Source organism: Choloepus didactylus, chromosome 19, assembly GCF_015220235.1.
Source record: "Choloepus didactylus isolate mChoDid1 chromosome 19, mChoDid1.pri, whole genome shotgun sequence".
Lineage (NCBI taxonomy): Eukaryota > Metazoa > Chordata > Mammalia > Pilosa > Megalonychidae > Choloepus > Choloepus didactylus.
In genome coordinates, this window is record NC_051325.1 from 56,823,568 (window position 1) to 56,849,741 (window position 26,174).

The 26,174-nt window shown below is 40.2% G+C and overlaps 1 protein-coding gene across 9 annotated transcripts in view; it reads right to left on the reverse strand.

Annotated features, from left to right (window-relative positions):
• The window catches only part of BCAS1 (brain enriched myelin associated protein 1), a 108,417-nt gene extending 82,452 nt beyond the window's left edge, over nt 1-25,965 (reverse strand). For 8 of the 9 annotated variants that reach the window (XM_037811251.1, XM_037811247.1, XM_037811248.1 and 5 more), the window contains exons 1-2: nt 25,857-25,933; nt 23,299-23,377 (exon numbers count right to left, since the gene is read on the reverse strand). In XM_037811251.1, the coding sequence (XP_037667179.1) occupies nt 23,299-23,377; nt 25,857-25,928 (151 nt within the window). In that variant the 5' untranslated portion in view covers nt 25,929-25,933. Of the gene's footprint in view, nt 1-23,298; nt 23,378-25,856 lie in introns of all 9 variants that reach the window. The other variant, XM_037811243.1, reaches the window with a different exon arrangement.
• Nucleotides 25,966-26,174: the final 209 nt, after the last annotated feature.

The window sequence follows — 26,174 nt, forward strand, 5'->3', positions numbered from 1 at the left end:
CACCAGGCATTTTATTTAGGTATTACAGCAAATCTGCAAATTAGTCGCGGTCATCATTCCTATTTCAGTCTGGGAAATTGAGGCTCTGATAAGTATAACTGCTTTTCTAACGTTATCCACCTTATGAGTGATGGAGTCAGGATTTGAACCCATTTATGCCTGATTCCAAAGCTCAAGCTCCTACCGACCATATTGCATCCGAAGGAAGAACAGAAGAGGGGGAAGGAGGAAGAGGAGGGCGGGAGGATGAATGAAGCAGACAGAGTCTGGCTCACAGAATGAGTGGATTTTCAAGAAAAAACTATGCACAAGAAAAAGAAAACCTTAGGTCTTCTCACATCTAGGAAACACTGATATATGGTTTTTTGTTGTTTGAAACAAAAATTAGGTCATGCCATTCATCTGCATAAAACCATCTAATGACAGCCCCACCACAAATAAAATCAAGTCCAAACTCTTGACCACGGACCACACCCACCACAACTTCAGCTCATGCTGTGTTCTTCCTCAGGCCTCTTAATCCACTGCTTTCTGTGAGCTGCTCTTTCTGCCCGGGAATGCTCTCTCCCAAGATCTTCCCATAGCTACCACCTTATCACTCAGGTCTCAGGTCAGCTCAGGCCTTCCCTGACCAGCCCATCTGAAGCAACCTCCACCCCTCACCTCCATTCACTCGCAAATCCTCAACCCTCAAAGCATTCCTCAGTCTCTGAAATTATCTCATTAATTCATTGCTTACTTGTTTCTTGTCCATTCCCCTCTAGAATGTCAGCCCCAAGTGGACAAGGGCTTGGTCTGATTGGATCACAGCTGCACCCCCAGCACCTACAGCAGGGCTTGGCATTTAGTAGGAGTAAAACATGTCAAATGGTTAAGGCAGGGAGCACCCAGCCCGGGGGCACAGCAAGCACTCAGCAAACAGCCGTGATTGCGCGATGGCCACTGGGCCTTTTTTTTCCTGAGAAATCATTATCCACCTCCTCCTAGTTAAAGGTTAAAGAGGGAGGCAGAAAGTGTCATAATAATTTCATTCACAAATGAAGCGACCACTTATGAAAATTATTCCCCACTCAAATCCCTTCCTACACAACAGTGTCCTATGTATCAATGACTTTATCTGTCAAAAAGGATGCATGAAGTAGAAATACAGTGCGAACTAATCGCAAAGGGAAATGGCAAGTTTTGCAAAAGATGCAGGATTTTGTAGAGTCAAGTAAAATAACATAGGCTGCTGCTTGAATCAACACAAGCAACCTCCCCATTGTCGGGACAGGATGGGGCAGAGTTAAAAGGGTTCCCCGAAGAAGAAGGGTAAGTACACAAGGATGATGACATAGTAAGTTCTTCAAAAGAGAATTAAATTTGAACATCAAAGGATTACAAAAGGCCCCTGGGAGAACCAATGAAGGCCTCTAAAAGTTCTGCGAAATAACCCTTTTATGCTCACGGGGCAGGAGTCAAATGACACTTCAAACAGTTGCAGACTTCAGGGGTGTGAAAATGCATTTGTTGTTTTAAAAGTCTTGAAATAAGTATTCATGTGGCAGATACTTAAGGCTATGAAAATTTCACTGAATGATTAGATCTCATGCTTTTCATCCTAATATTAAAAAAAACCAGGATGTCTTCTCCAAGAAATTCTGACATACATAAAAGAAAGGAATAGGTTTTTGCAGCATGTGGTTAAATTTCTCAACCGCCAGCTTGACACAACATGTCTGAACATTTAGTAATGAAATACCAGGTTCAAATGAAATGTGGGCAAAATGTAGCCCCCTAAAGCCCATGGTCTTGCTGAAGCCTCCTATGAATTCAGAAGTGATTAATAATCCCTGGGGGGGCAAAACTGTGATAATGACAGCATGATTTCCACCCTCCTTTTTTCTCACAAACTTCCTATCACTCATAGGCCCATAAAAGTCTGGAACATACAAAATTAATTCAAATACACAGTCTTCGTTCCAATATGAATAAATATTGTCACTCTAAGACACATTAGGTATTTGATTTGGTCTTTTCTTTTTTTAACTAAATTTGATAATTATTTAACTATTTAAAAATGGTAAATCTCGCTTAACTCTTTCCTTCCCTGTCTCCACCCTCCACCCCTCATTCCAAGGTAATTTAATATCTGCGACCTGATGTGACATCATACTTTGTCCATGTTCAAATACATATAAACATTCCAGATAAACAGACAGTGGTAGTATTTGTCATTGCTGGTTTTTATAAAATTGAGCCACATTAGATATATTTTTTATTGTTTTTATACATCATAGCTATCCTTCCTGGTCAATATATCCAAATCTATTGTATCTTTTAAAATAGTCACATAAAATTCCTTAGTATGGCCATCTCAAAAGATATTTAACCATTGCTTAATTGAGGTATGTTCTGATTGTATCCTACTCTTCCCCCCCCCCATTTCCATTACAAATAATGCTGGAATAAACTTCCATGTTCAAAAATCTAAATCGGTGCTTAATTTCTATAGAGTAGAAGCACAGCTGTAGAATTGTTGCAATCAAATCCATGTGCATTTAATTTTTAAAATAGATGCTGCCAGATGACTTTCCAAAAAAGGCTTTAGAGATTCACATTTCCAATAGCAATGTATTCCCCTCACTCCCATCCTAATGAGCTTTAGATGCTAATTTAAAAGATTAAAAATGTATTGAAATTCACATTCCTTAACTGCGAATGGGGTTACACATTTTTCCAGGTGTTTTTGTCATTTGAGTTGCTTCTTCTGTAAGTTGTCTGTTCATATCCTTTATCCATTATTCTACTGGCTTGATTGGATTTTCTTCCTTTTTAAAAAATCAATTTGCTACTCCTTTTATTATAGATATATTAATACTTTATTAGTCTTAGGTGTTGCAAATATTTTTCCTCATCTAGCATTTTTCTTATTTATTTTTCTACATTTTGCTCCTAAGCCTGAGTTAAGGTATGGGACAGTTCTTTCCTGGGGCTCCCTTGAGAGGTCACACATTCCTCAATTCTCTCCTCTCTGGATCTACCATCAGGCTAAGGCTGGGTTCTTTTGCTTAACCTTCTAATGGGCAACTAATGACTTTCTGGAGTCACAAGGACCTGTGTCAGTTCCCGATGCTCTCACTCATTAGCTGTGTCCTTGGGCAAGTTTCTTAATGTCTGGGAGTCCCTGATCTCACATTTACAAAATGTCAGTAATAAGAGCACTTCTTTCACGTGTTCATTGTGAACACTAAATGTGCTAGTGTGAGTAAAGTGATTAACTCACCGAGGGGAAGATGGAACATGATTTCTAAATACCAGGTCACATAATGACTGGTATTTCCTCACCTGGGTCCACTGATCCCTTTCATCTGGTTTCAATTGGAAGACTGCCCCAGCAGCAATCCAACCCACACTTGGAAACCTCAGCCTCCCCTTTTACTCATCTCTCATTCTTCCTCCTTCCTCTTGCTCCAGACTGTTTTCTGAGTCAATCCTGTTTGCACATTCCCTTCCTCTCTGTGACTCTGACTTAAAAGGGCTGGTGCCTCTCCTGCTCCTTTACTTCCTATCTCCCAATGTTCACAAGAGTACTGATCCTCAGGGGGTTCTGTGAGCTCCACTCCCTCCCAAGAAATTTTCATTTCTTTCCTCAAAAATTCTTTAACAAATGACGATATTCAACTTAGAAAACTGACCAGCTGATTCTAAAATCTGTATGGAAGCGCAAACCCTAACTCTAACCCTAAACAAGGATAGCAAAGATGTTTCTTTACAACCACCAAGTCATACCCAGTAAGACTTATACAGAGGCATATTGAATAAGTTGATTTGATATTTGTACAGTAAAACAGAAGATAGAGAAACACACTTATATCCATAAATTGGTATAATAAACTGGCTTGCAGATCATTGGGGAAAGGAGGGGCTGTTCAACAAACGATGCTGGGTACATTTTATGTTCCATGAAGAATTGAATCCTACCTAGCAGCATACCCACCTATCAATTCCAGGTGAATTAAGGACTTAAATATGAAAGACAAAACTTTAAATATAGGTGCTTATCATTAAGCTCTCAGGGTAGGGAATGAATTCTTAACAAGCCAAAAAATGCAAACATAAAGGAAAAGATTAAAAAGTTCAATAGTATTTAAATTAAGAACCACTGTACATCGAAAGAAACAGAAAAGACAAAGTATAATGGAGACAAGATAGTTGTAGCAAATAAAACCAACAAAGGATTAGTCTGCAAAATACACAAAGACCTTTTAGATATCAATAAGAAAAAACAACATAATTATTTTTTTAAAACGGACACATTTTGTTAACGAGTAATTTAGAAAAGAAGAAACATAAATGGCAACTAAACACTGGAGGAGTTGACAACTTCATTGGCAATCAAGGAAATGCACATTAAAACTATAAGAGACACATTTTATCCCAACAGTTTGGCAAACCTTTCAGCAATCAGATAGTAACAACATCTTTGTTGGCAAAGATGTGAACTAGAAGGAACACTGATCAGATATACAATATTAAGCATTTTTAAAATGGTAAAAAGGTTAGGAGAGAAGATGATACATCATTACATTAGTTCCTTCAGCTGTTAGCAAGCTTCAGGACACCAAAGGCGAGCTTTGGGAGTGGGTCGAGTTCATGCCACACAGAACACTGGCAAGGAACAACTGTTCTGAGTTTGAGGTTTTGGGGCACTGAGGCTAGCTATCCAGAAAACAATCTGAGACAAGGAACTCAGGGAGGAGGATGTGGAAAAGCAGCCAAACTGGAAACGACATTATATTCTCCAAAGTAGATACACAAATGGCTAGTAAGCACGTGAAAAGATGCTCAACATAATTAGTCATTAGGGAAATGCAAATCAAAACCACAATGAGCTACCACTTCATACCCACTGGGATGGCTAGAGTATAAGAAAAGGAAAATAACAACTGTTGGCAAGGATATAGAGAAGTTGGAACCCTCATGTATTGCTGGTGAGAATGTAAAATGGTACAGCTGCTGTGGAAAACAGTTTTGCAGTTCCTCACAGAGTGTATGTTTAACTATATGTTAAACATATAGTTATATAGTTACATGTCCCAGCAATTCCACTCCTACATATATACCAAAGAGAAATGAAAACATGCCCACACAAAAACTTGTACACAAATTTTCAAAGCAGCATCATCCATAATAGCCCAAAATTGAAGCAACCCAAGTGTCCATCAACTGATGACTGAATAAACAAAATGTGGTCTATCCATACAATGTGTTCTAGTTTGCTAATGCTGCCAGAATGCAAAATACCAGAAACGGATTGGCTTTTATAAAAGGGGGTTTATTTGGTTATACAGTGTGCCAGTTCGAATGTATTATGTCCCCCAAATGCCATTATCTTTGATGTAATCTTGTATGGGCAGATGTTATCAGTGTTGATTAGATTGTAATTCTTTGAGCATTTGCATGGAAATGCGCCCCACCCAACTGTAGGTGATAACTCTGATTAGATATTTCCATGGAGGCATGGCCCCACCCCATTCAGGGTGCGCCTTGATCAGTGGAGCCATATAAATGAGCTGACAGGCAGAGGGAATGCAGTGCAGCTGAGAGTGAACTTTTGAAGAGGAGCTACAGCCAAGAGGGACACTTTGAAGAAAGCACAGGAGTTGCAGATGAGAGACAGTTTGAAGATGCCCATTGAAACCAGACTCTTGCTCCAGAGAAGCTGAGAGAGGACAAATATCCCAAGTGCAACTAAGGGTGACATTTTTGAGGAACTGCAGCCTAGAGAGGAACGTCCTGGGAGAAAGCCATTTTGAAACTGGAACTTTGGAGCAAACGCCAGGCATTTGCCCTCCCAGCTAACAGAGGTTTTCCGGACACCATTGGTCATCCTCCAGCGATGGTACCCGATTGCTGATGTGTTACCTTGGACGCTTTATGGCTTTAAGACTGTAACTGTGTGACCAAATAAACCTCCTTTTATAAAAGCCAATCCATCTCTGGTGTTTCACATTCTGGCAGCATTAGCAAACTAAAACAGATTTGGTACCGAGAGTGGGGTGCTGGTGCTGCTGAGTTTGCAAATACCAAACATGTTGGAATGCCTTTTTAAATGGATAAGGGGAAGATTCTGGAAGATTTGTGAGAAGCTTGATAGAAAAGGCCTAAACTGCTTTGAAGTTTGTGGAAATATGGACTCTAAAGATACTTCTGACGAGGCTTTGAACAGAAATGATGAATGTGTTGTTGAGAACTGGAAGAAAGGCGATCCTTGTTTCAAAGTTACAGTTGCAGTCTTATGGCCATAAAGTGTCCAAGTAACACATCAACAATCGTGTACCTTCACTGGAGGATGGCCAATGGTGTCTGGAAAATCTCTGTTAGCTGGGAAGGCACGTGGCTGGCATCCGTTCCAAAGTTCTGGTATCAAAATGGCTTTCTCCCAAGACATTCCTCTCCAGGCTGCAGTTCCTCAAAAATGTCACTCTTAGTTGCTCTTGGGGCATTTGTCCTCTATTAGCTTCTCCGGAACAAAAGTCTGCTTTCAATGGCCACCTTCAAACTGTCTCTAACCTGCAGCTCCTCTCTCAGTTCCTGTGCATTCTTCAAAGTGTCCCTCTTGGCTATAGCAAGTTTGCTCCTTCTGTCTGAGCTTATATACTGCTCCAGTAATCAAGGCCCACGCTGAATGGGGTGGGGCCACACCTCATGGAAATTGTATCATCAGAGTTATTACCTAGAGTTGGGTGGGTCACATCTCCATGGAAACACTCAAAGGATTCCAATCTAATCAGCACTAAAATGTCTGCCCCACAAGATTGCATCAAAGAATAGGGCTTTTTGTGGGGGACATAATAGATTCAAACTGGCACACAATGGAATATTATTTAGCCATTAAAAGGAATGAAGTACTGGATCATGCTATAACATGGATGAACATGAAAATAAGCTAAATGACAGAAACCAAAATGTCACATGCTATATGATTCCATTTATATGAAATATCCAGAATAGGTAAATCCACAGAAACAGAAAGCAGATTGGTGGTTGCTGGGGGCTGGGGCGGGGTGGGGAATGGGGAGTGACTGCTAATGGGTATAGGGTTTCTTTATGGGGTTATCAAAATGTTCATGTTCTGGAATGAGATGGTGGTGATGGTTGCACAACCTTGTGAATAGGCTAAAATACACTGAATTATACATTTTTAAAGGGAAAACTCTAAATGTGATAATAGGTGAATTATAGCTCAATAAAAAAAGGAACTAGAAAGAAAACATCAACACAGTGGGAAAAAATGAACAATAAATACGAGCAAACAATTCACAGGAAAAGAAATACAGCTGACCTGTAAGCATATGAAAAGATGCTCAACCTCACTAGTACTAAAACAAAACAACAGGAAATTATGAGACTTAGTTTTCCACCTTTCACATTGGTAAAAAGAGAGATATTTGATAACCAGTAATGGGGGGAGAGTATGGAAAAAATCAGCTGCATACAGTGTTCTTGGAAGTGTCACTTGGCACAGTCTCTTTGGAGGATAATTTAGTAATAGTCATCAATATTTAAAAATTCACAAACTCTTTGACCTCTCATGTCCACTTCTAGAATGTAATCCTATAAATATAACTGCATAGGTGCCCAGAAGCATATGTATTGCACAATTTCTAGATTACTGTTATATTGACAAAAGACTGAAAATGAACTAAACTCTTTTCAGTAGGAGCTTGGTGAAAGAAATTATCATACATCCATACGATAAAATACTCTGCAGCATAAAAATTTTCCAAGACATGCAGTTAAGTGAAAAGAGCTCTAATAGTATACACAGTACCTTCCCATTTATTTGTTTGATTTTTAAATGGTGGTGGGAGGTAAAGGGGAGGATTTATACATAAACACAGTTGGAATGTCTCTGGACTCAAGAAACTGTAAAGTGTTGTTTCTGAGGAAGAAAATTTGGGAACTGGAGGAGTCAGAGTTAAGGGGATTTTTCCCTGTCTTATCTTATTAGATATACTGTTTAGAATGTTTACTATGTATGTACTAAGCCCCACCCTTTCCTAAGCCATTTTAAAAAGTACAAATAGTGAAAATTTTTAAAAAAGTAAATGAAGGCTCTAGAAAGGAGAGGTGGGATCAGGCAGACTGAAGAACATTGGACCTGTTTCTGGTTTTGCCTGGGACTGGCCCAGCAGCGGTGGCAGGCTCGGTGACTAAGGAGTGGGCTTCCAAGGCCAGGTGAGCCACAGCAGAGAGTGAGTGGTTTGACCTTGGTGGTGCACAGGTCTCTAGAGTCTGGTTCTCTTGTCTGTAAACTCAAAAACTGATGCGTGACTCCTTAAGTCACCTGAAGTCCACGTAACTCTCAGAGGTCATCTTACAAAAGACTAATCTATCAATCACAGAGCCAGCTCATTGGTATAAAACAAGACAGAGCTGCAAAGGGGACCAGCTACTGCCATCCTCCATCCATGTAGTTCTTCCCTGTGGGAAACCATTCTTGGGGACACGTTATGATCTGCAGGAGGCCTGGTGAGCACAGAAGCCAAGTAAGTGCACTTGGAGTTGGTTATAGGATTAAAATGTCCAATTGCTTCAAGCTGCAATAACCTGATGATGATGGTGATGATTAAAAATAAAGCTATCTTTGTTGAGAAACATGAAGTAGGGGGAGAAACTTAACAATATCAGAGGTTGCAAACGATGAGATTTGCTGATGTTGGACAGCACAGTGTTCAGATTTGTTTGAATTGGGTAATTTCATAGGCAAATCCTAAAATCAGACTCTCATAGAACTGGGGTAAGAGTGTTTAGTCCATGTTTTAGTTTGCTAATGCTGCTGGAATGCAAAACACCAGAGAAGGATTGGCTTTTATAAAAGGGGGTTTATTCGGTCACACAGTTACAGACTTTTTTTTTTTTTTTTTTAATAATTATGTAATGACATACTTTATAGTAATGAAAATCAACAAAGCTACATAAAACTACATGGAAGGAATCCCACAGATAAGATGTTAAACAAAAGAAGCTATACACAAAATAATATATACCATGTAATTCTACTTACATCAAGTTCAAAATCAAGATAGAGTTTACCTTAGGAAGGAGATCATTGGGAGAGGGCATGAAGAGGGGTTTCTGGTGCGTTGTTAATGTTCTGTTGCTTAACCTGGATAAGTTACTCAGTGTTTACTTTCTGATAATTCATTGAGCTTGTATACTAGGATTTATACATTTTTGTGCTGTACTTCAATTAAAAGGATTGTTTTAAAATGATTGCAATTGAGCACTTGAGGTATAAACAAATCCCCTTGCTTCTAAAATTAGTAAGACCCTGTTATAATGTACCCAGGAAACCATGGACTGAGTGTAATGATGGGTGAAACTCCCACATACTTATTCATTGGATTTTTCTGACCATGCCATAGCTACAGGGAAAATGTTTCACAGGTAATAAAATTGAAACCTTGTTTTCAAGTGAATTTCACATTTCTGAACAGTTTAGACCCAACTAGAATCAGGAAGATTTCATTAATGTGTTTTACTTTTGTTTTTGCAACTATAAGCCTGACGTGCTGAGCTATTTGAAGACCTACCCAGTGCTCTAGCATCCTTAGAGACTCTATACTACAAAAGCTTAACAAAACTTTTGTCATTAAGATTTATAAATGTATACACACTAGGATAGTCTGATGAACCCCTGTGCACCCAATACCCAAGTGCAACTAATGAACAATCTTGTTTCATCTTTTTTCTACCTCCTTCCCCAAATTATTTTGAAATATATCCCAGCCATCATATTATTTCATCTATAAACATTTCAGATACATATAAAAAAAGAACTAAAAATAATTTCTTAATATCATCACTGTTTTTGGTTCAAGTTTCCCTGTCTCAATATTTTTGTTTTATTCCAAACAAGTAAAAATAAGTCCATACATTACAATTGTAGATATGTCTTTTTTTATTTTTAATTTTGAAATAAATTCAAAGTTATATGAACAGATGCAAAAACAATACTATCCCCATACACAGAATTCCATCATACCCTGACCCCCCTCCCCCAATAGCTCAATCCACCAACTGTCACATCGCTATTTCTTTCCGTCCCTCCCTCCCTCCCTATCATCCATCATCTATTGCTCTGTCTTCTGAACATATGAGAGTTAGCTGCACACATCCTTGAACATACCCTATAATTCACGTATACACTTCCCATGAAAAAGAACATTCTTTTATGCAATCCCATTAGGCGCAGCTAAGAAGTACAATAGATTCAACAACGATACGAAGCTTACATTCTATATTTCCTTTTCCTTATGTCTCAACTGTGTCCCTTTGAGCCACCTGTCCTCTATCCTCTAGTCCCATCCAAGTTCATCCTTAGCATTCAATTGTCATCTAGTTAGTCTTTTTTTACAGTTGTGGAAACATATATACAGCCTAAATCTTCCCATTCCACTCCCTCCCTAGCCTTTCATTAGTGGGATTAATCACCTTTAGAATGTTGTAATGCTCTTTCCCACCATCCATTACTAGAAATTTCCCTTCACCTCAAGCAGCAACCCTACACTCATTTCTTAACTCCCCATTGCCCCTTCCCCCACTTCTCTTAACCCAAACTTTACTTTTCATCTCTATGGTTATAGTCTCTGATAATTTCTTTGTGTTTACTGCAGGGCTTAAAATTAACCTCTTAAATCCATATCAATCTTGTTTTTCTTTGATACCACCTTCACTTCAATAGGACACATAAACTATGTTCCTATACTCCTCCATTCCCCCACCTTTATATAGTTGTCTAAAATTACATATTTTACATTGAGTAAAACGTAAAACTCTGATTTGTCCTTAGAGTTTGTGTATTTTATATCATGTAGGAAGTAAACATTGGAATTACAGTTCAAAAATTACTGACTTCTATTTGTATTCCATTGCGGTTGGAGAATGTGCTTTGAGTATATTCAATTTTTTTTTTTTTTTTTTTTTTTTTTAATTTCTTGAGGCTTGTTTTATGTCCCAGCTTATGGTCCCTTCTGGAGAAAGATCTGTGATCACCAGAGAAAAGTGAGTGTCCTGGTGATTTGGGATGTAAGGTACTATATATGTCTGTTAAAATTCTCTATATCTCTTTCTCCTTTCCCTGTCTCTCCACCGGCAGGGCTCCCCTCAGAATCTGAAGTAGGGCAGGTCTTTCATCGGTAAAGTCTCTCAGCATTTGTTTGTCTGTGAAAAATTTAAGCTCTCCCTCAAATTTGAAGGAGAGTTTTGCTGGATAAAGTATTCTTGGTTGGAAATTTTTCCCTCTCAGAATTTTAAATATGTCATGCCACTGCCTTCTCGCCTCCATGGTGGCCGCTGGGTAGTCACTACTTAGTCTTATGTTGTTTCCTTTGTATGTGGTGAATTGCTTTTCTCTTGCTGCTTTCAGAACTTGCTCCTTCTCTTCAGTATTTGACAGTCTGATCAGAATATGTCTTGGAGTGGGTTTATTTGGATTTATTCTATCTGGAGTTCACTGGGCATTTATGCTTTGTGTATTTATATTGTGTAGAAGGTTGGGGAAGTTTTCCCCAACAATTTCTTTGAATACCCTTTCTAGACTTTACCCTTCTCTTCCCCTTCTGGGACACCAATGAGTCTTAAGTTTGGACATTTTATTTTATCTATCGTATCCCTGAGATCCATTTTGATTTTTTCGATTTTTTTCTCCTTTCTTTCTTTTGTTCTTTCATTTTCTGTTCTGTGGGCTTCTAGGACACTGAGATGTTGTTCAGCTTCCTCTAGTCTTGTATTGTGAATATTCAGAGTCTTTTTAATTTGGCCAACAGTTTCTTTTATTTTCATAAGATCTTCTATTTTTTTATTTACTCTTGCAATGTCTTCTTTATGCTCTTCGAGGGTCTTCTTTATGTCACTTATATCCTGGGCCATGGTCTTCTTGATGTCCTTTAAATCCTTTGCCATGTTTTCATTCCTCAATTGTAGCTCTTTGATTAATTTTGCGAGGTATAGTGTATCTTCCGATATTTTGATTTGTGTGTTTGGAGTTGGATTCTCCATATCTTCTGGTTTTATCATATGCATTAAGTTTTTCTGTTGTTTTTGGCCTCTTGGCATTTGTTTTGCTTGATAGGGTTCTTTCAAGTTGTAAAGAAAAAGGGATATTGATCTAATTTTTCAGGAACACAGTTTGGTGACGTACACTTTCTCTAACTAATCAGCAGATGGCGTCTGTGAGTCACCTATATCCCTCAAGTCAGTTCTCAACCTTGTTCCCATGGTGTGTGGGGAAATGATTCTTGTGGGTTCAGTTGGAGAACTCAGTTTGGGTGTGTTGCTGGAGCCGTCTGCCCTGAATGTGGGGAGTGTGTATGGGTGGCCAGGGAGGAAGGGCAGTTTTAATGTTCAAATCCCCCAGGATCCTAGAGATTCAAGGCTGCCACAAGAATCTAAGCCTTCATTTCAGTTCAGCCCCAGACCCTCTCTCTCACTGATCCACAAACCACCAGACTTCGCATAGTGTCCCTGGGTTCTCCGAGCAGATCCCCCCTCCCAGCTGCGCTCCTCCAGGAGCTCAGCTGAGGGAATGCCGTGCTATATCACCAATGCGCGCCATCCCTCAAGGGAAGCCCCGGGCCTCCGGGCCATGCGGCAGCGCGCTCTCAGCCTGAGGCAAAAATGGCTGAATGGGGCGTCTCAGCCCCCTCCTCCTAGCACAGTTCTTCCTTCCCAGCTCCAGGACAACTGGCGGGGCTCTGGGCTGTGGGCATGGCCCCAAGCAGGGGTTTATCCAGCCCTCCGGGGGGCCAGCTGCTAGCTGCGGGGTTTCTTTCTGCTTCCGGCTCTCCCCTCCATTCCCCCGGACCCAAGGGTATCTGCAGCGCGCTATCTTCCTGGCCAGACACCAAGAGGCTGGCCCAGCCCCCTTTTGCTGTGTTTTACTGCGTGGTTCCCACAATCGCAGCTGGAGCTGCTCCTAGGTTTTTCCTTTTTTTTTTTTTTTTTTTTTTTAAACAGCCAGCTGGTCTCCAAACTCTGAACCCTGGCTTCCCCAGCCCGCCGCGTGGCTGCGGGTCTTCCAGCCAGCTTACTCACTCATTTCAGAATGCAGACTCCCGGTTTCACCAAGTATACGGCCCCTCTGGAGCTAGGAGCCCTCATCCAGCTGGCGCATCGCTGTAACCGGTATTCTAGGTCACTTTCTGGTTTTTAGCTAGTGTTTTTCATGGAGGCATTTTTTTTGCCCTGTCTCAGCTAGCTGCCATCTTAGTTTCTCACAGTTACAGTCTTAAGGCCATAAAGTGTCCAAGGTAACATATCAGCAATCGGGTACCTTCACTGGAGGATGGCCAATGGTGTCTGGAAAACCTCTGTTAGCTGGGAAGGCACGTGGCTGGTGTCTACTCCAAAGTTCTGGTTTCAAAATGGCTTTCTCCCAGGTTGTTTCTCTCTAGGCTGCAGTTCCTCAAAAATGTCACTCTTAGTTGCTCTTGGGGCATTTGTCCTCTTTTAGCTTCTCCGGAGCAAAAGTCTGCTTTCAAAGGCCATCTCCAAAATGTCTCTGTAAGCTGAAGCTCCTCTCTCAGTTCCAGTGTGTTCTTCAAAGTGTCCCTCTTGGCTATAGCAAACTCACTCCTTCTGTCTGAGCTTATATACTGCTCCAGTAATCAAGGCCCATGCTGAATGCATGGGGCCACACCTCCATGAAAATTATCTCATCAGAGTTATCACGTACAGTTGGGTGGGTCACATCTCCATGGAAACACTCAAAGGATTTCAATCTAATCAGCACTAAATCTGCCCCACAAGATTGCATCAAAGAACATGGCTTTTTCTGGGGGACATAGTACATTCAAACCGGCACAGTCCACTTCAAGTAGAAATTGGTTAAAATGGACCCCAGCGGAAGAGAAATGAGAGAATGTGGTTGTCACCTGACAATCACTGTTTCTCATGGCTTCATTGGTGAGTTCCTTGCTTTCTTGGTCTACCCCCCAAGAGAAAGACATTTGATAGCACTCAAGATGGGGGAACCATGTCCACATTTCTACCTTTAGAGCCAGAGTGTGCTGTCTGGTTTTCTTCTCAGGTTGTTCATTACCCATCAGCAACTGCAAGGAAGTTAACACAATCAGGCTGTACAAACCAGGGAACAAAAAGTAGTGTGCAGAGCTTCAGTCACGGTAGGGACAAAAAGGCCCTCAAAGCATTTGAAACAAGTGTCAATCTTTTTTTATTTTTTTATTTTTTGTTTTCTTTTATGTGAACAAGGGATTTTCTATCTGAGTGTACTCCAAAGCTGTGGTTTTCAATGTTGGCTGCACCTTAGGAGCTTTAAAAAAAAAGCATGCCCAGGCCCTACTCTCCTGAGATTCTGATTCAGTCATTTCTGGGTGGAGCCTGGGCATCAGGATTTTGGATTTTTAGAATGCCCTGGGTGATTCTAACGTGCATTCAGGGCTGGGAATTGATAGTCTCCAAAATCTACATAATCCTAATGGCCATCACTTACTCTTTCAGGCACTGAGTAAAGGGATTTACAATCATAACCTCTCTTCATACAAATATTTGTTTTTTTTTTTTTTCTTCTTCTTCAAATACATTGTGGAATACTATATACACTGTTCTGCACCTTCCTTTGTTTCCCACTTAATAACGCCCAGCACATATACAGCGTTTACTGTACATCAGGCACTGGTCTAAGCATTTTACATAAAGTAACTAGTTTAATCCTCACAATAACTCTTTGAGGTAGATCGACCCATTTTATATTTGAGGAAACTAAGGCTGGGATCTGAACCCAGCCACCCTGTCTCCAGATGCCACTCTTAGTCATAACCCTATCCACATACAATATTATGTTTGGATGCACCATAACTCAGCTAAAAAATAGGTTCTTTAACACCCCTCTGAGACCAGGTCACAAGTGGGTAATACTTCTATTTGCATTTTTTTCTTATTCCCAACTCTGTATATTTATACATAAGAATGAAGCAGTAACCTTCAGATCTAATTATATATGCTCATTAGTGAACCTCTTACAGAAGAGAGTGTTTTATTCAATGGAAGGTTAATGTAAGCTGGACATTGACTAATAGGATCAGAGCCATGGCAGAAGAGAAGCTTGTAGCTGCAAGTGTGGAGTTTGAAAAGTCACTATATCAGTTTCCTGGCTGCTAAAACAAATACCATGCAATGGATTGGCTTAAACAATGGGGATTTATTGGCTCATGTTTTTGAGACTAGGAAAAGCCCAAAATTGAGGTGTCAGCAAGGTAAGGCTTTCTCCCTTAAGTCTGGGGTGTTCTGGGACTGGCTGCTGGCGATCCTTGGTCCTTGGCTTTCCTGTCACATGGTACTGCACATGGCAGCGACTTCTCCTTTCTCTCCTGGGTTCCAATGACTTCCAGTTTCTTTCTTCTCCCATGGTTTCTCTTTCCTTGCCCAATTTCCTTTGCTTATACGGATATATCGGATTAAGGCCCACCCTCATTCAGTTTGGGCACCTTAACTAATAATATCTTCAAAGGACCTATTTACAAATGGGTTCACAACCACAGGGTCAGGGGTTGGGGCTTGAACGTACCTTTTGTAGGGAGCATGATTCAATCCCCAACAGCCACTTTGAAGTAAAAGCTGCAGAGAGCTCACCAGGAGAGAACTGTAGCTAACTGAGAGCAGAAAATGGGGAAGAGTGCTGGGACCTGACTTTGTTTGGACAACAGATTCAATGCTTAGGATCCAGGAAGCAAAAAGTAATCTAGTCTAGTCAAGTTATAAAGCAAAGATTTTGGAAGAGAAATATAGGTTGAACAGAAAGCTGAAAAGTCAGGATGTGAAAGAGAGTGAATTTAAAAAGACAAAATAGACAAATGCTAAGCTGGATTTTGTGACCGAGGTGTGTACCCGGAATTTGCTGACATGAAGAGTCATCGCACTATAAATACTGTAATCAAACTCTCTGTAATCTATAAGGTATACCCTCTATAATCTAGAACCTCAACATACTCTATACATCTATAAGCTAAAAACAACCTCAAATGCTGAGTTTATGATGATAATAGTAATATAAATGTTTTGAGTGCTTGCCCTATGGCAGGCAATTGCATTATTCCAGCCAATGTCCACATTAGGCCTTTTCTGTTAGGTAGATGCTGTTCTTATCCCCATATCATGGAAGAATTTAGGCAGAGAAAGGAGAAATACTGGCCAAGGTCACACAGCTGGCAAATATCAGAGCCTCCATTGTTGTTGCACTTTACAGTTTTCCATCAAACCCCATGCAAAGCATCAATCGGTTCATTAAAACAACAGCAACTTTTATTGAACACCAGCCTCAACAGAACCCTAGAGAAAGCCACTGCTTTTTGTCACACAGAGATGATCCCAAGAGCTACTTCAACATGCTGAAGCAAAAAGACAGGAAGAAACTGGTTCCTGGATGGCCCTGTGGTGCGGCAGCACCAAACCTGGAACCATTTACTCCCAGACTTCTTGATGTAATTAAAAGTGATTTTTACTAAATCTATTACTTGCAGTTGACTGCATCAGGATACAGGACACTTCCCTTCAGCCTCCTTTTCTGGCTCCCTGCTGCCACTGACCTGAAGTGCCACCATCCACTCATTTGTCAATTGTTTCCAAGCTCCTGGTGTATCTCAGAACCTATAACTAAGCTCTGAGACTGTTGCAACAAGGAAAGGCAAGCACCCTGCTCTTGGGGACTTTTATTTGAGAGAGGGAAACATAAAAAGGCAAGCCACTCAGGGGAAAATAGTAGATGCTGAAAGGACACATATTTGCTCCCTTCTAGACCAGTGTGATGCTGCCCCCAACTTTTTCACTGCATAAAGCAGCCAGGATTTTTTTGCAGTGGTTCTCCCATTACACTTTGTCTAAGCATCAAGATTTGCAAATGCTTCTTTTCTCATGTTATAGCATTAGCAGGAACATTTTGCTCCAGTAAGAAATTTCAATCCAATAAAATGATTCCACTTACTTCTTTAAAAAAAAAAAAAAAAAAAAAAAAAAAGGGAAAATCACACAATTCCTTTTTTGGAACATGACTGTGAACAAAAAAAGAAGACATTAATTTTAGAAACTTCTTATCCAGGTGAAACAGAGACATTCTTCTGTTTCTGAAAAAATGATGTGTTCTGGCAGATAAATCATGCATTAGTCTCTGCTGTTATTAGCAGGGAGGACAAAACAGTTTTTTTTTTTAAAAGAGGGGACTAACATGATAAATTCGACAGAAAGGGATCAAAGAAGGAGAAAAGCAAGAGATTTTTATTTTCCCAATGATGTGTGGAGTTTTCAGCACAAATATTGGGCAGGGAAAATCTGGCCAGGTGACATAGTTGTAAAGCCCAGGATGAAGACAAGCATGACCTGCATGCGGTTCCGCCCCGTTTCCTTCATTTCATCACATTCACCCTGCACTGGCCATTGGTCTTCGAGCTCTCCTATAAAGTAGATATTACTATCATTCTCTTTTACAGATGAGGAAACCGAGTCTCTGAGAGAGCCGGAAACTAAGCCCAGGTCTATTCAACGCCAACCTGGGCAAGGCTTTTAACTGTTCCCTCTGGGTACTACTAAATAAATAACCAGCTGGCTCTCCTAGAGCCTGCATTCGCAGCAGGGGCCCACATCTCCCGCGAGTGGATGAAAATTGGCTGGTGGCGGGGGGGGGGGGATGACTATCTTTTTTATGTACAAAGCACAGATATATAGAGAGAGATAGCTATCTCTATTACACAAACAGATATGCAGTATATCTGAGATATTAACATTTCCTGGGTACAATTAAGAAAGACAGTTCTAAAAAGGCTTCTTTGGGGAGGAGGAGGTGAAAATAAAAACAAAACAAACAACAACAACAAAAAAAGCAGGTTGAGAAACACTACCTTAGGGCATTTAAAAGTCTTTTTAGACTTTTATTTTCCAGAATCTGTAGAGTCAGCTTTTACCCTCAGCATCTAATTTTGGATTAAGTGGGGGAGAGCTATTGTTACCCTGCTTTACTGACAGGAAGCATTCAGAAAGTAGTGAGATTTCCACTGAAGAGAGAAAACCAAGGGGGTAGGAGGGAAATGCTGGACTTTTTGGCTCCCTGAGAGAGTGAATTCAGGATGTAGAGGTAGCTCCACCTCTTTATTTCATTTTTTAAAAGAAACTTCTACACCACCTTGCATAGCACCAAGCATGGAGTCGTTCTTCGGGGAATATTTTTCCTTTTCTAGAAATATAGTAGATGTATTTCCTGGGTGCTTGCCGTGCCTCGAATTGGGCTTAGCTCTTCAGGTATCATCTCCATTAGGTCTCGAAGCCACCCCTCCTCTTTGTTCTAGCTGTCCACATGCTGCCTTCCTTTCTGCAGCTTCCCCAATGCCTCCGCCCTCTGTTAGCAAGAAGGTGACTCTGGAATCTTCCTTAACTGCACACGTGCCTTTTAAACCATGTTTTTGTTATTGAAGAACAAAATGTTAATGAAATCTAGCAGCATTATCTATGCTCTCACCGAGTCTGGTTTTATGCTAGTAATTGCCATATATCTCCTTAGGAGAGATGCGCAGGAGTCTTCAATAAAAAAATAAACTAGAAAACAATTACATTGCAAAGGGGTTTAAAGCCTTTTCAGGTTACTTCCTTCCCAGAATCTCGAGGCTTAGCCTTTACCCTCTCCTTCCAGCTTCTGGGTGAACAAGGTAAGTGGCAGCTATCATTATCTGACTTTATAGGGAGGAAAAGTGATTGTCGATTAGTAATGGGTTGTGGCTCTCCATTGCCAAAGTCTTACTAAGTGGAACAGCATGTTCTCTTTCTAGCATGATTAATTTGGTCTAGGCTGGAGATGGGTGTTTAGGTCTAAATGTTGTATCCCTTCTAAAAAGCATGGTCTCTGAGCCTTCTGAAGATTTAGTTTCTCTTTTACAATGAGCCAGAGTCTGTGCATGAACAACACACGCAGGGGCCCCTGCACTAGGCAGGAAGGGTGACATGGCATCCAGTGAGGTGCTGTCCACCCTAAGATCGTCTGCGTCAATGAGACACAGCAAACTCACGCATCACACCTGTCAGTGGAAGGTCGAGGCATCAAGGGACTGTCTCCAAAGGTCGCCTTCTTCCTGGCTGGGCACATGAGCCAAGGAATAGTCTGATATATACCCCATCACCCTATTTTCCTCCATGCAGATCCCCCAGAATTTAGGCAAAGAAACAGAATGGTATACACAGAATATACCCCTCTAAAATAGCAAGTGATCTGTTTTTTTTAATGGAAAAGATCCTCTATTGAGTTAAAGTTTTCTCTCTCTCTGGTTAATGTGAGTTGCTTTTGACAGTGTTAACTTTTTAAAACTTCATTGTACCCGGATAATGTAATTTAAATCAGATATATCGAGGTATGATTAATACACAATAAAATTCACCAACTTTAATAGTATAATTTGATTTTTTTTAAAGACTAATTAGAAAGTTTATTAAAGGACACCATTAGAATAGCAACACAAACTAAAATAAACTCAGAAATAAATCTTAAAATTATGTCAAGGATAAATAATTATGAAACCTTCCAGAAGAACTGAAATGTGCTGAATAAAGGTCGATATATACTAGGCTAATGCATGCATGATCACTCACTATCCTAAAAATAATTTGATGGATTTTGACAAATGTATACAGTTGTGTCATCACCACCATAATCAAGAGGTAGTAATTTTCCATCATCTCCCCAATTTCTTTGTACCCCTTAGCAGTGAATCCCCTCCATCCAAACACAGCCCCTGGCAACCACTGATGTGCTTTCTGTCACTATGTTTTTGGCCTTCCTAGAATTTCATATAAATATATAAATTGAATCATATTGAATGTAGTCTTTTGGTCTGGCGTCTTTTTCTTAGCATAATAATTCTGAGACCCATCCTGTCGTTGGATTTATCAGTACTTCCTTCCTCTTTATTGCCAACATCCATACCATTGCATGGCTCTGTCCTAATGGGTTTAACCATTCTCCTACAGGTGGATGTTTTGTCCTATTAGAAACATCTCCCCAACTATTTTGGAATTCAAACCAAACATCTATTAGAAAAATAGAGGAAGAAATTGAAGATACTATTTAAACCATCATATTTTGGCAGAGCAAATACATTATCCTCTAACCCGAAATTGCAAGAAAATGTGCTGGGCTTGGAGGCATGGCAATATTTATTTCCACGAGGAAACTGAATGTAATTTCATGTGTCAGTTTAAAAGAGGTATTTTTGCCTTGTTAATATCTCCTACATGGTGTCAGGAAGACAAATAAATAATAGACTTAAAAATTATAAAGGCTTTAGGAAAGAAAAGTTTTAACATAATTTTAAAGTTGCAAGAGCTACGCTATGCAGAAATAATACAGTTAATTTCAAACTGTAATGGTAGCCTTTAGGACAAACAACATTAAATTTAAGACAGAAAAATTAATAAAATTAAACTTGAGGCAGAAAAATTAACATTAAATTTAAGACAGAAAAACTAACTGTGTGTTTTCCACATGCCAGGCACTAAGGAAAGTATTTTAGGTGTATCAACTCATTTAAACTTCACAACAATCTTAAGTTTGGACCCCCCATTGTTATTATTCCTATTTGACAGATGAGGTGACAGAGAGGCTCAGAAACTTGCCCAAGCTCACTCAGCAGAGGCAGGATCTGAATTCAGTGTCCTGGCTTCCTGGGGTGTACACTTAGCCACTGTACCTGTCCCTGCTTCTAAATAAGCATTCACAGGAAAGTTCCCACATGGAAACCATGAACTGCTTTAATCACAATTGCGAAAAGAAAAAAAAAAAAAAAAGGAAAAAAACACAGATAAAAAGGACTGTTTCATCACCCAGAATATTTGTCCAGTAGTTTTTCTATGAGTGTATATATGTGTGTGTGTGTATATATATATACATATGTATGTTTGTATATGACAACTGAGATGAATACACTTGTGCATTAAAAGAAATTCTGAGACTCTGTCCAAAGGACAAAAAAAATTAAAGTCACCCAGAATCCTATATGTGCTTTTTATTGTATCTTAATACTTTGTAGGTATTGTTATTCCCACCTTATAGACAAGGAGCCGGGGGTTCATGGAGGGTCCTCACAAATTGCATTGAAAGTTATAATATAGGAGAATGGGTAATAACCCGGGGAAAACAGCTTTGAAAACCATGAGGATAACAATGGCGCTGCCTTCCTTATTGTGAGGATTAAATGAGATAATGACTAAGTGTGTTGCTCAGTGCTGAAGTTGTCAATGAATAACAGGCAGAATTCTGATCTCAGAGAACTAAACTAAACTCTTTATAGATTCTCCAGTGGGTCCTCCATAAATTGAAAGCTAGGCTTCCAGGTATTACGGCAAGATACAGTGAACCCACAACTTACCAAAATGCATTTCTCTATTTCCTGGTATTCACACAGCAGCAAAATACTACTCCAGATTGCCTTATATTTCTCTACCTGTTTTCCTTCTTCCAAGAAGAACCTTCACGATAGATAGAAAGATAGATAATAGATTATAGGTAGATTATAGATATAGATAGATAGACGATAGAAGATAGATAGATAGATAGATAGATAGATAGATAGATAGGGAGAGAAGAGGAGAGGAAGGGTGGGAGGGAGGGAAGGAGTCTTTCTCAATTCCCAACAGTTTGTTTCTACACATGTTGCAACACACTTTTTGCCCATGTATATTGTATTACAAATAAGGGAATAATAATAACAACAACAGAATAATGATGACAAAAGTATAGCCATTTCTTCAGGGCATATTATATTCTCAATGCCTACATGAAGATCTGCTACATTAAACAGAAATTCAATTAAAATTGATGTCCACCTTACCAAATGGGTGGGAGTCATGTGAAACTTTTTGAGAACAAACATCCACAGTTTCCAAATTATAAAAATGGCATGATTCTCATTTTAAAGCCTTTGTGCCCCAAGGGTCAGCTGTTACACTACTCTCCAAAGCTGCTACTATAAATACAATCCATTATGTGCACCTCAAAGCATCAGTTTGACTCGCAGCATTTAAGGGCAGGATGGGACTCGAGAAACCATCGGATTCGGTGGTTGTCAGTCCTGGCTGGGCCTCAGGATCCCCTAGAGAGTTTTACCAGTTCAGGTCCCCTGGCCCCAGCCTTAGAGTATTCTGGATAATGGAAATGGGATGGGACCCAGGCATTCAATTTTTAATAAGTTCCCCCAGGAAATTCTAAAACTTCTGGAACCAATGATAGGATTCATTCCCTTATTGTTCAGGAGAGGAAACTGAGGCCCAGAAAATGACATGTACCTGACAATTACAATAACCATAATATAAAACAATAACTAATATATACAGAACACTTACTATGTGCCAAGCACTGTTACATGTAACTTTTATTATATCTTATACTTATGTCATAGATACTGTTACTCTTCCTACCTCTACGAAGAGCCTGAGGTTCAGGGAGTTTAAATTAACTTGCTCAAGTCATACAGCTAGCAGGTGGCAAGGCCAACAGCCTGGTTTCAGAGTTCTTACTCTCAACCTCTGTGCCACACTGCCTCTTCTTATATCATATCTGTCTATTCTTCCTAAAATAGAACCTGGGCACATTTTTTTTTTTTTTTTTTTTTTTTGAGGTTAAACCATGTGAATTTATTTGCTCATGATTTTGAGGCCCAGAAAGTGTCCAAATCAAGGCCTCATCAAGGTGATGCTGTCTTCCTGAAGACAGGTTTCCTGGTCACTTTTGAGGCATTCCATTTATAGTCTTGTATTTCCAGGATAAAGTCAAATAGATGTCCAGTATGTTGTTCAGTTCTAAGAACTGCCTCCGTGCGCACTTTACCAGTTTCTGAGGAAACCCTAATGCTGGGTACTATGCAAAATGCTTTCTGCATGACCTCCTCTAATCCTCTGGGCAATTCCCGGAGGTAGGTATTCCTATCCCCTCTCTACCAATAAGGAAACTGACACTTAGAAAGCCAAAGGACTTGCTCTGCATCATGCAGCTAGTAAGTGGCAGAGCAGGGATTTGAACCCGAGATCTGTCTATCCCCAAATCCCAAGTTCTTTGTGATTTTACTCTATAGCTTTTATCTTATTTGCTTAAAATCCCTGGTCTTTCCCAGCTGTCAGACACAATCAAAAGAGCCCAGCATTTTCAAAGTGAGCCTATGTCTTTGACACTTCCATTTTGTTTCTCCATAAACAGTATCAGCAGACACTTCTCCGCCTGAGAGCCCCATTTCCCAGGCCCGGAACTTCACAGTGTGCACTGACCTTCGTCATAGTGTTGAACGCTGTGCGTGGATATGACAACTGGCATCCCATTTTGACCGTGCTCATGCTCAGATGCCACCTGAAACACAGTATGTGGCATTATCAGTTGAGTCTTGTGGGAAAATTGGGAGAACTGATCACCTGAAGTCCACAGGGTGCCTCACAAAATTTAAACTTTGTTTAAATGCTGCATTTCTAGAAACTACCCAGCTTTTGGTCACACCTCAGGAAAACAAAATAACCCCTTCTGAGCACTGTATTCCTCTGATAGTAAAAGCCCTCCATTGCTATGTTTTAGCTCATTTAGCCCTCGGGGCTAAAGGCAGGTGCTGACCACATTTGACTGATGGGATACCACGGATCAAAGGGGACACTTGTCTTATAAGTGATGGAGAAGAATTTACACACGGACTCTGAAACCTGGGAGGTCAACCTTATGCCACTGACATGCACACACAAATACAATCATCAGCCAGGCCTTTTGTCAACAAGCTTGTCAAACACAGGAAGCTCACTGGTTTCTTTTTCCTGTTTCACATCTTCTCACCCCATCTTCAATGTTGAAACCACTTTCCAATTTTAGGCCAGCCACCCTGGGGTTTTTTTCTTCTCTGCTATTTATTGCAGATATTTAAAAAGAATGAGGGTATGTACACCTACCTGCAATAAATAAATCTGTCTGCATTATATATAAAATATATAATACCTGCAATAAATGTATAATATATAAATAATAAATCCACTCACATGGAAAAAAAGTTGCAAACGAGATGTATGTCATTTTAATAATAATCTAAATTACACCAATAGCTGACATTAATTGAACATTTATTATATACTAAATGCTTTGCATATAGAATCTTAGTTATACTTAGTGTGTATTAATACAAATATATATCAATATATGCAATATCTTCACATATATTAATATATACGTTAAGTGCACAGACTATTTCTTTTTGAAACTAGAGGATTAAATATCAACTAATAAAGGTAGGGACTTCCTGTGGGGATAGAGAAGAATTTTCCTTTCTTTATAGTTTTGAATATTTTTAATTCTCTAATGTAAGTTTGAATTTTTGAATTTATCATTAGCCCACAATGAAATCATAAAATCAAATGCACGGGGCCATTTGGCCCACAAATCACAACTGGCATCCCAAGGCAATATTTGGTGGGAAAATTTGATTCATCTGGCCCACAGAATATTGAAAAATAGGGAGATATCATTGACACTGTTTTCCAACTGCTAATGAAAAATAAGACTCTGGAAACACTAGTTTTCCCAAAGCATCCTTCGGCCAGAGCCCACAGCCAATGCCTTTGTATGGACCTCACTCCCAGTTCTCCTGGGCTCATCCTGCTGCTGCCCTCTTTTTGTTCCTGCCTGGGCCCTGGAGGCCCATGGGCCTCAGCCTTAGCTGGACTTAAATCTTCTGGGGAGTTTGGGAACCCTCTGACACAGAGGTCCCCGCCTCCATCCTTCCCCCTCTCCCACAGCAATTGTAATTTAACTGGTATCAGGTGGAGCAAAGCAGCAGGAGTTTTAAAAGCTTCCCATGTGATTCTAATATGCTTTAAGTTTTGGGATACACTTTGCAGGCATTTGAATTTCCAGCCTGTTTCTTCAATCCCAAGCTTCTACCCTGAACAGGAATTTCCTCTACAATATGATTGATATTCATTCATAGGAATTATCTTCCTCTTATGGGGATTTCCGTGTTTTAACAGGGCTCCAAGTCATAAACTGAATTGTTTAAAGAGCACTGATGGTGGAAATTTTGGCTTTCTGCTGCCTGGATGTAGAACATCCAAGGAGAAGCATTTGGATCTCGCTGGCTTCAGCTCTTGGGAGCACCTTCTAAAAGGGATTCCATCTTGGCTGCACAAGCAACAGCTGAGGAGCTTTGAAAATACAGATGCCTGCTCTCACTCCCACAGTTTCTGATTTAACAGTCTGGGATGCAGCTGGGCATTAAAATTTAAAAAGCTTTCCTGGTGATTCTAAGGTACAGCTAAAATTGTGAACTTCTAACCCAGGGATTCTCATCCACAGCACTGTTGACACTGGGGCTGGGTAATTCTCTGTTGAAGGGGGCTGTCCTGTGCATTGTAAGATGTTTAGCAGCATCCCTGGTCTCTACCCACTAGATGTTAGTAGCATCACTCCATCCCCTAGTTGTGACAGCCACAAATGTCTCCAGACAGCCAACTGTCCCCGGGGGAAGGGGGAGGGTGGGAATCACCCCCTATTGAGAACCACTGGTCTCAACCCAGTGAGAGCAGGTACCAAATTGTCTTCATCCACTCCTCTGTGGAGGTCTTTAAAAACCTGTTACAAAGTTTCCCAGTCTCACAATTTCTGATTCAGTAAGTGTGAGGTGTGGTCTCAGAACCTGCAGTTTTAACAAGCTCCTTGGCGGATTTGGGGGTTTGAGCAGAGCTGAACAACCCAGAGAAAGAGCAGCCCATCATCAGTCATCTCTGTGGGACCCACAGGAGCCAGCAGCATATTCTCCTAAGTGTAGCTAATGTGCCTGTGACCGTAACTACCTTACCTCTGAAGAGTCTGTTTCCAATTCATTCTCTTGGTCTTCGACTCTCTGTGGAATACTCATCTGGTTGCCCATCCTGGCTGCAGTAGAGAAAAAGAGGAATCAAAACCACGTAAAAACGGAAGTCTTATGCCTGCATCTGAAGCTCAGGTGCAGAGACCAGACAGGTTCCTCTTGGGTGTATTATCCACGAGCCCAGGTTAGAACAAATGGTTTCCATCTGTTTGGGGGAATAAAAGGAGGTTCTGGTCTCACACATTCAACAGAATTAAAGTCAAATGCATCCCCAACCTTCAACTGCATTTCATTGCTGGGGAATAT